This window comes from Dromiciops gliroides, chromosome 5 (assembly GCF_019393635.1).
Source record: "Dromiciops gliroides isolate mDroGli1 chromosome 5, mDroGli1.pri, whole genome shotgun sequence".
In the NCBI taxonomy this organism is placed as follows: Eukaryota; Metazoa; Chordata; class Mammalia; order Microbiotheria; family Microbiotheriidae; genus Dromiciops; species Dromiciops gliroides.
Genome location: NC_057865.1, coordinates 7,881,796 through 7,897,205, shown reverse-complemented (window position 1 = coordinate 7,897,205; position 15,410 = coordinate 7,881,796). Strand labels below are relative to the sequence as shown.

Genomic DNA, 15,410 nt, shown 5'->3' with positions numbered 1-15,410 from the left:
TGTGTTTAACACCTATCATATGATTTAAGTCTCATAAAAAAACCTAGGAGTCAGCTGTTGTCATGATTTTACAGTTGAGAAAATAGAGGTTGAAAGAGAGTAAGTATCTTACTAATGGTCACACAGTAAAAGAGACAAGATTCAAATTCATATCTCTCCCATTCCAAGATTATTTCTCTCAGACTCCTCAGGAAACACACACACACACACACACACACACACACACACACACATATACGCTTCTTTCCTGAGGACGCTGGCAGAGAAGGGAGCTAGAAATGTGCTCTCCCTTTAATAGATAGGAATCTAGGCCTTTTCTTCTCTCTTTATCAAATTCTTATTCTCCTTAATAAACGCTTAAAAGTCTAACTCTTGCTAAAGCTTATAATTTATTGGCGACCACTCATTAAATATTTTAGACAGACTAGCTAGAATTTTAGCCCTTAACACCTTCCTTCTGCTCTCTGTTTTAAAACTTCTTGCTCCCTCTGTCCAAGGCTCAGATGTAGGGCCACCCATTTCAAGAGACCTTCCTGGATCTCTCCCCCTAAATTGTTCTACACATAAAGACATATGTATAAATGTTTGTACATTTTTCATATGTCTGTGCATTTTGCTTGTCCCATAGTGACTGAAAACTCCACAAGGGGAGGGATGGCTTCATTTTTTCTTTCTATTGTCTGAGACTGACCACATATTTGATATCTCATAAATACTGATTTGGTAGGATTGAATCTTGTGACTTCTATTTAGCATGTAGATGATGTTAAGAATGATTTATTTTGACAAAGACACTTCCAAATGTCCTAGTTTTTATACTGATTTTGGTAGGGTTATTAAACTGAAAGATTGGGAGATGCCACAGATACCTTTGGGTAGCTAAGTGGTATAGTGGAGATAGCACTGAGCCTGGAGTCAGGAAGACCCATCTTCCTGAGTTCAAATCTGGACTCAGACACTAACTAGCTCTGTGACCCTGGGCAAGTCACCTAAACCAATTTGCTTCACTTTCCTCCTCTGTAAAATGAACTGAAGAAAATGGAAAACCATTCCAATATCTTTGCCAAGAAAACCACAAATGGGGTCACAAAGAGTCAGACACGACTGAAAAATAACTGAATAAAAACAACAAAAGAGCTACTTATATTTTATGCATATCTTTGAAAAAAATTGACTAAAACTTCCATGAGTCTTCTCATATTGAGCACTCGATGGAGGGATGGATTCTGAAGAATACTGTAAGGGTTGTGGTGGTGTAGGAATTGAGTGTAAAACTGGGCTAAAAAGTAGATATTATTAGTTCCATGCAAATTTGGAAAGAGGTTTCCAGCTGAGCATCCCCAAAATTAAGCACTTGCACCTGGGTTGTTTAACGGTTTGATCAATGATTGGATAAAAATTTGTAGACGATACAAGATGAGAAGGGAAATATATCCCATGAGATTATAGAAAAAATTATCCAGGAAATTTGAAGGAGCTGGAACATTAGATCTAAATAAATAAAATGCAAGTCAAGAAGACCATGCAGAAAGATTTCGAATTAGATTTCGAATTCCAATTTTGCATGCCCTAAAGGAGGGATGACTGGCTGGCTGGAGGTGGGTTTCTCTTGGAAAGACTATGGGAGTGGACCCCCAGTGATCAAAAGGGTCAATAACATGACACAGCACCCCCAAATGCAAATACAACCCCAGATTCAATTGACAAAAGCCCATATAGTCACAGGGAGTGATCATCCTACTATCTTTTGCTCAGTAAAAACCAAGCCTAGCATATTCTGGTCAATTCTGGTCACTAGATTTAGAATGATGCTGTTCACTTGCAAAGGTGCAGAGAAGGGTCACAAAAATGGTGAATGACCCAGAGTTAGTATCTTCTAGGAATTAGTTGAAGGAACAGGGGATGGTTAATGTAGAGAAGAAAAGATTCAAGAGGTGAGGGGTAGGGAGAGACATAACTTTCTTGATGTTTTAGAAGGGTAGGGGCAACTAGGTGGTGCAGTGGATAAAACACAGGGCCTGGATTCAGGAGGAGGACCTGAGTTCAAATCTGGCCTCAGACACTTGACACTTACTAGGTATGTGACCCTGGGCAAGTCATTTAACCCTCATTGCCCTGCAAAATAAAGAAAGATAAATACATGAATGAATGAATGAATGATTGAATGAATGAATGAAAATGAAAACATGAACAAAAAGATTTAGTAGAGTAGGTCTGTGGACTCTAGCAGTAAGTCTTTATCAAACCATTTACCAGGTAATGTACCCATTGAAGGGAATATAGTTAGAATAAATGAAACAAGTACATAAATATCTATAGCATACATATAAGATAAATATTAATATCTGTAAATTAGCTAAATATGATAGTAATTTAATACCAGTGGAAAGATTGGCTATGTTCTAGTTGCCCCAGGGGCAGGATCAGGAACAATGTGTAGGAGAAATGGAAAGGCACCTTTAAGCTTGGCTTTAGGGACAAAATGCTGACAGTTGAATCTGCTAGAAAGTAGGCTGGGCTACCTGGACAAGTTTTCCAGCAAAGGCTGACCAGTCACTTGTCCTGTCGGATAGAGATAATTAAGACTTTTTGATTAATCTGATTTATCAATTTATAAAGGGGATACTTCATTCTGAAATGAACTTTGATCGTGTGATATCTCTTCCAATTAGAAGCCTCTGATATTCATTAAAATGATTACAATATGTAGCTTTTAAAAAACATCACTCCACACTCTAGTAATGTCAGAGGTCATCGGTTACATTTCTGTCCGTCTAATTCTTCTCTGCAAAGTCCTTAAAATTGTCATTACTAAAGGGGCCTGGGGTTGACAACAGAGGTAGTGATATTCAAAATGAGAGCTGGAATGTGGTATTTATTTATAGAAATGTTAGCTATTTCCCCCTAGGTAGAAGCACACACATGGTTCAAAGATCAGTGGAATGAGAAGCCTGGGGTGGGGGTAGAGAGTTGGGAGAAGAAGAAACATTAGACAGATTATTTAATTTGAAGAAAAAAATCATTTCAGAAAAGTGTCCAGCAAGGAAACAATCGTATTAGGGGAAACACTCAACAGCTGAAATGAGCCAAATGTAATAATGTATAAGACTACTCTGACAACATGCTATGGCTAATGGGGAAATATAGAGGGAGGCTTCAGACTAGTTCTGTGTAGTTCAATAGTCCTTTAGAGGATTCCCTTAAATGAGCAATTTGTCTGCTTGTTGATTTAACAGGCATTGTCGCAGGCCACCCTCCTCCTGAGATCAGGCTACATCATCCTGACACTGACCTCCATTGGATTCCTCATGGAGCAAAGGTAGGGTGGGAAATATTCCCTGGAGAGTGGTCAAGGGTCTGTAAGGTCAGACTCAGGCCATGTCCTGGAGACCTAATGAACAACTCACTGCACAATGGGAGGTGTTGTGGCCTTCAAAACACTGGATACAAATGCTGAACTTAGACCTTGGCTGTGTTTAAGAGCACACAGGAACAGAATTGATTATGATGATAGATGGATCCTATGGAGAGAGGGAGGGAGGGAGGAGGAAGTGAAGGAAAGAAGGAGGGAGGAAGAGGAGGAGGAAGAGGAGAGAGAGTGGAAGAGGAGGGAGAGGGAAAGAGAGAGTGAGAGCAAGACAGAGACACAAAGATACAGAGAGATACAGAGAGACAGAGACACAGACAGAGACAGAGACTCGGACAAAGAGAGACAGAAAGAGAGACAGACAGACACAGAGATAGAGATACAGACAGAGATAGAGAGAAAGAGATGGGTAGAGACACACAGAGATAACAAACACATCCACCCAACTTTGTTGTCATAAAGAAAATTAGTGAGGCAAAACAACGCATAGGCTCCTTTCTTCTGGCAAAATTTTTTACACTTGACTCGCATAATCCCCTGTTTCTCTATAGAACAGGAAGAATGTTCATCAGTTGTCCTTTAATTTCAATACTGATCATTGCCTTCAATTATTCAATTGTTTTCTACTGAATGAGCAATAAATCTTATTTTCTTGGTGGTCCATGGCTAGCATCACACTCAATCTGATGCCCCAAAATACCATCCCATTGCCATCCTTGTACCAAGGATTCCTGAATGGATTTCTGGTTTGTCAAGGAGTACCCACAAATATATAATGTGGCCAGAAGAGCAACATGTTCGATGTCAAGCATATGAAGAGGGACTAAATAATTCCACTTATTCCACATTGTCTATACAAGATTATTACAATCACACGTATGTTCTTCTTCTTTGGATACTATGATTATTTTTTGCTATTACCTTAAAAAAATCAACTACTAATCTTTTCTTCATGTCTTTCCATGCTTCTGTTTCCTCTTTATATTCCATCCCCAGTCAGTAAGTCAGCCTAGATGGCATCTGAGTGGATCTTAAAGGGTTTTACCTCAAAGATTCTACAAAGCTTTCCTAAAGGTGTGTTTGAATAGCATCACCTCGGTCACATTCAAATCTCAGTCTATTTCAGTTAGGAAGCCAAACATCATGAATGTTCAAACAGCCTACATCACCTGGTGCCTCCAAGGATCGTTTTACATCTTAACTTTGGGCCTTATAGGTTAGAAGGATTTCCCTGTAGTTTGTCTTGTACTGGCCAGGTGCAAACTTCCAGATGGATATATAAGTTTTACATTCAGAGGCCAATCAATGGGTGGCAAAGGGGCAGAACACTGAATTTCCTCAAAGCCAGGGTTCCAAGCATTTTTTTTTGCAAGTGACTGAATTTGTCAACTGAAGAGAATGCATAAGTGTCCGTATGTGTCCTGCCTTGGTGGTTGTGTTTTTCTTCTGTGTTTACACATCAAGCTGCCAATATTTACAAAGTTTTAAAACCAAACTTCCAAAAGTAATCAGTGGCAGTTTTCCTCCTCCCTCAAAGAAATATAGAACTAACAAGTATAACCTACCAGTGTGGCTCATAAAACAAGAGGCATATGGAAATGTGGAGACTACCCAGCAACATTTACTTTGTAGGAGTTTTGAAAAATACCCCAGCAGTGACATTTCAGAGCCTTTCTATATGTATATTTATTTATTTTTGGTGCTATTTTGGTTTCCTGATATTTGAAAACATTTTACCTGAAAACTTAATTAAGCAACATTTTGTCAGAACACAAGTCTTATTAATTCATTTGTAAGCAAACACAAGCATGGATTGTCCAAGCCCAGTTTTAAGTTGTTATATTTAAGCTTTTTGAGAAATGTGCTTGCTTTTATTTCCTATAAAATGTGTTAGTCCTCCTGATGAAAAATATAAGTGATTAATTGCCCCAAAAAAGGAATCTTTGAAGTCCAGCAAAAACATTTTCTCCTGAAACTCTGCATTTTAAACTGGCTTCAAAACAGTCTTGCCTTTTACAGTCAAATGAATGAGAGACAGTAATGAGCTGTCTGTCTACTGGGATCACCATATCTTTTTCTCTCTTCTGTAAGTGATTTAATAATTGAAAGGAAAAACATGATGAAAATCCAATAGACCTTAATCTTTGTAGCTTAAATAGTTGTTCATCACTGTCATTGTGAAGCAATTAATTAAGGGCCAATCTGCACGTAGTCCTAGATTAGGTTTCCTTCAAAGCAAGTTAAACAGACACAGTCCCTGCTTTTTCGGACTGTTTACAGTGGAAGACAAAATGTGGACAGCAAACATTAATCATAAATTAAATAAATTAACAAAGGGCTACATGTCCATTAGGTATCCTGTTTAATTTAGAGCACACATGTTTTATGTTCTAAATATTTCAGAATATAAATTCTTCAATTCAGCATATCAAGCAATAAATGTCTCTTTTAAAAGGTATGCTTAAAGAAATTGGCCATGAGAGCATTTAAATAAGTTTTCATTTTGAATTCTGTCACTCTCATCTTCTGCCTTGGCTTCTATATTCTCTACAGACTAGATACCCCATTAGCTGTCACCCACCGGAAGCCCTGAAGCACCAAAAGAAAGTACCATAAGACAATTTAAATGGCCAATGAAAAGAGAGGCCATTGTCCTTCCTTTTTAGGTCCCTGGAGAACCAGGGAGTTTTAAGCTAATTGTGAGTTCTCTTCAGTCCCAGTATAACCGTGACTAGGGACTAGAGCAGCCTTTTCTGTTTGCTCAGAATTCCACAATCTCTAGGTGACCCATGCTGTTCTCTGCCCTAGTCCTCTCCACCTTTACTTGAACAACTCTTTCCCTCTGAGAAATTTGTGGAGAGTTAGCCACAGATGAAAAAGCTTAAAATCAAGGGGCCATAGGAACCTCAAGGTTAGTTCTCAAAAAGATGTTATCATTATTATCAGGTTGAGCCAGGCCACCAGAATGTGACATATTTCTCACAGGTTTTACAGTTTACAAAGCACTTTCATCATAAGAAATCCAGGAAATGCTATTCCCAAGTTAGAGATAGGAAAACTGAGGCATAAAATGATTGAAGTGGTTTGGTCATGTTCACATAGCAATCCAATTAAAATCTCTTGGAACTCCGGCCTTTCTGACTCCAGGTCTAGTTCAGTATTATGTTGCCTATTTGGACACTGGATTTTTCAGCTCTTGCCTAAGCTCAAACCATATTTTCTTGTTTGGCTTTTTGGATCCCAATGTTGCTGCATTGTCTGGCCATGCTGTTGCATTGGAGCCTCCTGCTACCTCATCCCTCCACTTTGCCTGCTGTGCTGTGCCCTTCTTCTCTGTGATCTTACCAGCACCCTGGTCTCCTTTTGCTCTCACACTCAGTCTGAGACTTTCTACAGAATTGTCTGGATCCATTGTTTGGGCAAAGCTTATTTTGGAACTTGGCCAGGCAGCCTAGCTTTCTCAGACTTTCGAGTGGGTCAGCAATGCCCTCCTCATCTCCATCAGGGAAGTTTACCTAGAAAACCCAGCTCCAATGTTTCTTTCTCCATGAAGCCTTCCCCAGCTTGAGGCCAAGGATTGTTGTTGAGTTACCTTTAAATGCTCCAAAGCCCTGGACTCAGAGCTTTATGCTTTTGTATTTATTTGTTTCAGGGGACTTCTGATATGTTATTTTATCACGGGGAACTTCTAGGGAGTTCATTCTCTCTTCCAGTGCAGATTAGCAAGTAGTCTCTAACATAAATCCTTTGGAGTGTTGCCTGGGCACTCTCTACAGGATTTGTCTGCAGTCACATAACCATGGTGCATAAGAGGCAAGGCTGGAATCCCAGCGTTCCAGAGACCAGGGCTGATATTATCCACTAAGTGACACCATCTTTTGCCTTGAACAAAGTAGGTATTTAAAAACATTCACTGGTTTGGAGATTTGTCTGTTTTTTTGATACATGCACATTTTGTGAATATAACAATCAACATGAAAACATGAAATAATTCCATTTGAGGTAGGACATAGCAAAGATTGTTGGATGTGACATCACATGATCTGAATTCAAATCTTGTTTCTCCTAATTTCTACTCATGTGACCTGACTCTGGGCCTCATTTTCCTCACTTGCAAAATGAGAAGGTTGGACTAGGTGACCCCTCTAAGCTTGAGTTCTGGAAATCTTTGATAACTGCATGCCAATTAACTTTTCATTTCAGGCCTCGGGCACCCATTTTGGAAACCATCCGATGCTCATTGTTTTTAATGCTGTATCAGATGAATTACTTGAAGCCTTTCATTCCTTCAATGACATATCTTTTTGAGGTAAGATTTGGAATGCACATGACTTCCAACTATTTGAGTTGCTGAATTCTTTGGTTAATTCGGGATCCACATAAATATCACTAATATTCTCTTCTTTCAACAAAGGATTGATCAGTTGCATTGAGCGAACATTTTATTGACATGTCATCTTGTATATATTTTTTTAACTTGGCCACATTCTTGATGTCAAGTAACAAAAAAGAAAAAAAAAAGGATTTTCCTTTAAAAAAAAAGATGAATCTTCCAAAGTCTCCAAGTAGTTCCTTATGTAAATTGAATCCTATCAAGCAGCAGATGATGACCGCCCTTTAGTTGATGGTGCTCTCTTTAGGTATGTCTGGTGGGATTGTGGAGCCTTGTGTTCAGGAGGTCATTGGTAAGCACAATGTTCAAGAGACTCTTTGCAGGCATGGGTGGCACTAACGAGTCCTTGAGGGCCTTTCTAATTTGGACTTTTAGCAAGTTAATAACAATGGACTTTACTTTGCTGGTTTTCTTTTTATTCCCAGTTGTATCAGTCAGGAGACTTTTTCAGATTCAATTTTTTAAAATTTTATTTGGAAAATTATAAGGCTTTCAAGTTTTGCTAGGACTCTCCTAAGACTACTCTGAAAAATCACTAGCCTTGTCCATGGCAAGCCAATTGCCTAAAGTAAGACATTTGGCAATGGTCCTGTGGATGTGGTGCTTTTCTCTGCTGTTCAGCACCTTTGCCCTGGTGGGCTCCTTGAATACCAGGCAAACAGCCAAGGACCATATTGCAGAGATGGTGAAATGATTCTTGTCATTTTGGTTTCTGAGCTAGAGAGATGTGGCACGTTCAGAAAAGAGTCAATGTATTACAAGGGAAATGATGTACTCATTTTATAAACACTTCAATTTATCAAACCTTTTAAAGTACCTAGTCTAAGTACAGTGCTGGGCTAGGCACTGTAAATACAAAGTACAACATATGATTCCTGGCACCATTAAAATAATCAAGAATTTCTCATTGCATAAATTGAATGAATAAAAATACTAATACATGGTACCACTCCCTACCATTGTTAGGGCTGTAGCTTGACTCAATGAAATGAAAATTATATTTCCACAACCTACCTCAGAGGGTTGGGGTGAGGAACAAATGAGATAAAATGTAAACCTGAAAGCCCTATGAAAATATAAATGAGGAACAGGGGGAGGGGGCTTTGTTCCATGATAAGGAGTTGCTATGTGTTGTGAATAGAAGGGCTAATCTTAGAATTGGTCAAAATTACGTTAAATTCCTGCTTGACAAACAGTGGATTTCTGATTTTGTAAGAGTTACAGTCACTCAGAGTCTAGTTGGCTTTCTGCATCAAGGGAGGGGATTTCCACACTAAGGAGTGTCCTGTACTCACAAAACCACAGTGTGAAGGAAAATTCTAAGGGATTGTGGAGTGCCATTATTGAAATACATGCCCTTGTTCCCTGGGCACATTCTTTGCCAAATGTGAATCAGCTGTTTCATGGATTAGACTAAAAGAGATCAGGTCACCCATTGATCTAATGGGTTATGGGTGCTCCTTCTCCTACCACACCCTTACATGGACACTTAATCATCTTTTCAGATAGTTATTCTCACTTCTCTTCCAAAATACAAGAATAAAAGACAAACTAAAGAAGACAAAGGAAGTTCCCCCTGTAAAAAAAAAGTTGGAAGAAAATGAATTAATGAATAAAACTTCAATGGCATAAGAGCTTTGGAAAATTCTTTAGTTTCCTATAAAAAGTGATGATTTTGTAGGGAGAAAAAACTTTATCATTTTTTTCTGTTCTGCTGGACAAAATGAGAATATTAAAGCTCATAGAAATTAAACCATTAAACTCATGAGTAAATGTGAGATGAGGGTCACATTCTTTATAATAGATCTCTTATGTTCAACTTCATCAATGAGTCAATCATTCAATCAATTATCAATCAGTCGAGAAACATTTATAATTTCCAGGCTTGCAAGATAACAAAAAGTGAGAAAAATCTTCCCTTAAGGAGTTCACATTCTAATAAGGGATTATAAGGCATACAAAGGAGCTTTGGTCAGTATGTTTCTGGAAATGGATAAATTTAACTTTTAAGGTTAAAAGAAATTGCAAAGCAATTGCTCACATTTCTTTCTTACCTTGTCTCTTCCCCTTCCTACTCCCTCCACCCAACAACAACTCTGTGAGGTTTGTGATAGTGGTGTTATTTTTCTTATTTTAATGATCAAGAAACTGAGACAGAGAACCATAATTAGGACTATATTTGTGACTTTCAAATTTATGGTCAGGAATAAACACATATATGTATATATGCACATACATATATGTAACTATATACACATATTGTGTATATTTATAACTATTTTTATATATGCATAAATACATATTTTGTATATGTTTATGTATATATACACCTATTTTGTATAGGTGTATATATTTATATGTCTGTATTTACCCATGTATGCATATGCATACATACATATCTATGTACATGTGTATGTACATATATGTATACACACGAATAGACATACATACACATGTAGACACACACATGCACAATTTTTTGTCCATTCTTAGCATTCTATCTACCCTGGATGCATGAGGTCTTCTGTATTTATCCTTCTCTCTACTTTTTCTTTGCTAGTGTGTGAATAAAACCATGATAAATAGGCTTAAGGGCCCCATTCAATCTTAATTAGTGCCGGCTGGATGAAAACCCTTCTAATGCCAGGACACTGTGTTCTCATCATTTTTCTTTAAAAAGATTACAAGAAAATTTGAGTTCTCTAAACAATTTGTAGAGAAAATGATTGCATGTAGTCAATGCTCTTCCCCAAATAAATGAAGTATTTTCTCTAAAATCTGCTTTTAGCAGTATTAAAAGCTGTCTAATTAAAGGTTCATTTTAACCCATATGCATGAAAAATCTCTAATATGCCAGGCTTCGCATTAGGTAGGAACTTTTTCATAGTGATAGAGGTGCCTGTGGGTACCATGGATGGATAGAGTGATGATCCTGGAGCCAAGAAGACATTTAAATCCTGCTACAGATGCTCGCTGTGTGACCTAAAGTTTGTCACTTAACCCTCTGTGCCACATTGCACTTAATTACAAATAGTGATAGCAATAGTGCATTCCCCACAGTGTTGAGGGAAAATGAATGAGATCTATCTGTACATCATTTTGAAAAGGCTAAAATGCTAAATAAATGCTAGGAGCTCCTACTACAAGTACTGTTGTTATAAAGACAAATACAAAAATCTCTGTCCCCAAGGAGCTTACATTCCACTGGGAGAAATTGGCAAAAAAACAGATAAGAAAAACTGAGATATATGCAAAAGAAATGTGTTGTACTGTGGAAGAGAAGGAAAAGGCTAACAATTGGAGAGTTGATGGTATCTGGAGAGTGGTGTGCATTAAAGAGAGGTGAACTTGGTAGGTATTCCAGAGTTCCAGAGGGTTCAGAATTTCCATTAACATTTCATTCCCTTATGCCAACTCCTCCATTGATTCATAAAGGTACTTCCACTCTTGGTACATAACCATTTAGTGAGCTCACTCCCTGCTGGTTAATTGTGTAGCCTCCCTCCCCCCAAACGGAGAAAGGACCACACTCATATTGCCTTGGAAGCAACAGTTCTCTGGTGGTTATAATTTGGGGTGAAATGCCAAGGTTGGTGAATTTGATTTCATGAAAAAGTTTTAGATACCTTTCCTTAGCTTGCTAGGAATATTGATTGGGTCAGGGTTGGATGTTGTTTTTAATCAGGGCTAGTCACTTACTTCTTTTGAGGGGCGGCTGTTGTTTTTTGTTTTTTTATTTTTTGTGGGGCAATTGGGGTTAAGTGACTTGCCCAGGGTCACACAGCCAGTAAGTGTTAAGGGTCTGAGGCTGGATTTGAACTCAGGTCCTCCTGACTCCAGGGTCAGTGCTCTATCCACTGTAGTCACTTACTTCTACAAAGCCTTAAGATCTACTGTGGGACAGATACACAACTACATAGCAAGGCATGGGGAGTGTATATGCCAGGTTCTTCCCCTTCTCCATCAGGTATGTCCCTCTAATTTTCTTAAATATTAAATAAAATATTCTCCCATTGCTTCTCTCCTAGATATTGTTATTAAAATACATGTGACAGGAAAGTAAAATATTCCTTTTTATCTTTTCTCCCCAATCCTCTACTCCCCTCCTCTCCCCTCCCCTCTCCTCTCCTTTCCTCTCTTCTCCCCATTCACACATAATATTTTTTCCTGAAATATACCTGTGCATCTGTTAGCCATTTAGCTTTTCTTAGGTAGTGACTTTATAAATGTTTAACCTGGTGAGCATTTGCATCAAACAGAGGGAAGAAAGGTCAAAGGTGACCAGCTATTTATTTGGTAGAGTAGGATATAGGAACTGGGTTCAACAGAAATTCACAAGGGTTGTATTTTTATGATAATACTTGGGTTTTGTTTTACATACTTAGTCATTAAAATGAATGGGGATGGAAATTAGGTCACAAACATTGCAAAGATCAATGAAGGCCATGATACTCTAATGGTCTTCAATGAAGTTTCATGGTCATATTGACTTTTCGAAATATATTCATTTAATGTATTAAGAATTCATTAAAAACTGCTTTGCATTTTATAATATATTAATGTTAATTCAATTTATGTCTACTATTGATACTAAAAACAATTCACATTTGTAAGTCATGTTTTTTCAAAACTTTTTTTCTACCAAAACAACCCTTCTATACTGTGAAGATTAGTTTCCCATGTTTTAGTTGAAAATGAAAAAAAAAAAACATAACCTGATGTTTAGCAAAATCCAGACTTGCCCCAGGCCCCACACTTAAAATAGTGTCAGTCCTATGTCATAAACCAAGATACTCTAAATCTGGATTCCTAAATGCCATTGATACTAGTTGTAGCCCCAGGTGGTCTCAGAATTCTCCACTGTAGTAAGTGCTGTGAGCAGAAGTTCCAGCATTTTCATGGCTCTGTTAGGGAAACCATGCTAATCACAGTCACTCATGTAAATTGCAGAGGGTGTGAGAAAACTCATACTAGTCACTTTCACTCCAAGTTCATTGGCTCCTTACTATTGGAGCTAATACTGAACTATTTGACCAAGTCTCTCTTGCTATTGCAGGTTCCCTGATGTGTAAAGACACATACCTATGGCTACTTTTAAACATGTATTGATGCTGATACTGCCACTTACTTGCTATGGAACCTTAGGCAAGTTATTGGCCCTCTGGGTCTTGGTTTTCTCATCTGTGAAATGAACTGATTGGATAAGATGACCTCTACATCCTCTTATAACTTTAACATTATAGGATTTTGAGGCTACCTCATCATATCTTTGTATCAGTTTTTGTTTCTTCATTTATTATGATCTGGGATAGATGCCCTCTCTTACTGTGCACATAGTATGAATGGTGTCCATGGTGAGGGGATGACGCCATTACCTCATTATCTCCCAAATATAAGAATTGATTGCTATTTGGTGACCCCACCTGTGGATAAAATTAGAAAGCCTTGGGGGTACCCTGCACGGCTCCCTCTGGTCCAGGCATGCCCCAGCTCCCTCTGCCAAGCAGAGGTATGCAAGGAAACCCGTGCCCCAGCCGGCCTTGGGTGCTACCCCTAGGGGTGCCAACAAATTAGCTTGGGGTGTGTGGGTGGTCAGCCAGGGTTTCCTGTGAGAAAAGGGTTTTTTATTCTGGGGGGGTTAGAGTAAAGGGGAGGAGGAGGAGACAAGAAGAGGAGAGGGAGAGGGAGAGAGGGAGAGAGGGAGAGAGGGAGAGAGGGAGAGAGGGAGAGAGGGAGAGAGACAGAGAGACAGAGAGACAGAGAGACAGAGAGAAGAGTAAAGTTCACAGAGGCAGGCGAGAGAGTTAAACGCAGATGCTCAGGGGGATAGAGAGAGTTAAACACAAAGCAGCTGAGTCCGGTAGGTGAGTTTACAGGTCGTATTTCCTGCTTTTCTTTGTTCTTATTTCTAAATTTGTTCTCATCAATAAACCCTGATTTTTTGTTTGTTTTTTGAAAAGAGGTTTTTTTTAATCTTGTTTCTTATCAGTTTAGGAGAAACAGTTGGGGAAAGGGCAGTGTGGCAGAGAGGAGGCTCGGGACCTAGAGGTCCCCCTTTGCTTTCTGAGTCCGAATATTGTAGCTAGCCTCCCAATTAACTCTTCCCATATTAAATTTGGCCCTTAAAGATTGGGGCCCTGTATAGGGTTTAACGAACCTGGAGGATCTTTAAAAAAAAAACCCTTATACAAAATATGCAGAAAACCCCTATTTAGTTAACATGAACCCTGGTCACCTTCTAACTGCACGTTACTGATCATGAAGAACTTGGCAAATATATGGATGAGTGAATGAAGCGTGTGGCTACTCCTGGCATGAACTCAAAAGCATGTGTCCTCCACATGCTTAGTAGTGTTATCTTGATATCATATTAATAAGGACAACATGAATGCTTTCAAGGATTCTTTATTTCATCATGGTGAGTCTATTCTCCACTGGTAGAGATTCCAATTGTTCTGTGTTTTATCACTGGATAATGTTCATGAGCTGCACCATTATGGGGTAGATCTAGCACTGACCTTGAACCTTGCCTGCACTGAGTTCACGACTGACCTCTGGGGGTATCTAGGTAGCACAATGAATAAAGCACTGGCCCTGGATTCAGGTGGACCTGAGTTCAAATCTAGCCTCAAACATTTGACACTTACTAGCTGTGTGACCCTGTGCAAGTCACTTAACTCTTATTGCCCTGAAAAAAAAAAAAAAAGACTGACCTCTGCAACATCCAGGCTCTCTCCCTTAGGGCAGGTCACTTAATGCCTTTAAGAGCTAGTTTTTTGGTTTGTTTGTTTGTTTTTTGCTGTTTTTGTTTTGTGCATGTGTTGTTTTAGTCATTGTTCTTGGTTATTGTTGTTGTTGTTTGTTTTATTTTTGTTTTGTTTTGTTTTGTTTTTTTGTGGGAGCAATGAGTGTTAAGTGACTTGCCCAGGGTCACACAGCTAGTAAGTGTCAAGTGTCTGAGGTCGGATTTGAACTTAGGTCCTCCTGATTCCAGGGCTGGTGTTTTATCCATCGTGCCACCTAGCTGCCCCCAAGAACAAGTTTTAATCTAAATTGATGATGTTTTCAACAATGTTGTCAGATGACATCAATAATGAAGAAAATTGCATCTAGATCAACTACCCCACATTTGACCTGAAAATCTACAAGTTAAGACTACATGAAGGGGGAGGTCCTAGGCCCCTCAGATTTGGGCTAAGCTGGTTGTTGGGAAACAATCTCATTGCATTTAAAGCCTTTTTCATCTGGTAGGACTTTACAAACATTGTTTTTGCCTAATGTGGACAGTCCAAGGTTAGAGGTGAGCCCACTAGGTTTTTCCTCCTTTTTTGTCCTAACTTTATGAAAATCAGTGTAGAAAACTCCCAGAGTGGGTGCTCTCATCTTCGATGAAAGTTGTCAAATTGTTTTTAATATATTCTTAGTTTTCCAAAGGCTCTCAGAGTTTATGTGACTTATGCTTTGAGAAGCAGGCCTTGAATTCCAGTGTTCCTGGTTCTAAGGGCAGTTCTCTAGACACTGGGCCACACTTCCTCTGCTTCTAACAGATTAATGCTACTTATGATCCATTTGCTGCCCATAAACTGAACCCCTCCTGCTGCCCACATGCCATATTGGATTTTTAGCTTTATCTCTATGTGCCCAGTGAAT

General features: G+C 38.8%; 1 protein-coding gene across 1 annotated transcript in view; it reads left to right on the top strand.

Moving 5' to 3' along the window:
* AGMO (alkylglycerol monooxygenase) overlaps positions 1–15,410 on the top strand; it is a 367,408-nt gene that overhangs the window by 214,948 nt on the left and 137,050 nt on the right. Inside the window, exons 11-12 of the mRNA XM_043969423.1 lie at positions 3,237–3,319; positions 7,571–7,676. Of these exons, the coding sequence (XP_043825358.1) occupies positions 3,237–3,319; positions 7,571–7,676 (189 nt within the window). The remainder of the gene's footprint in view (positions 1–3,236; positions 3,320–7,570; positions 7,677–15,410) is intronic.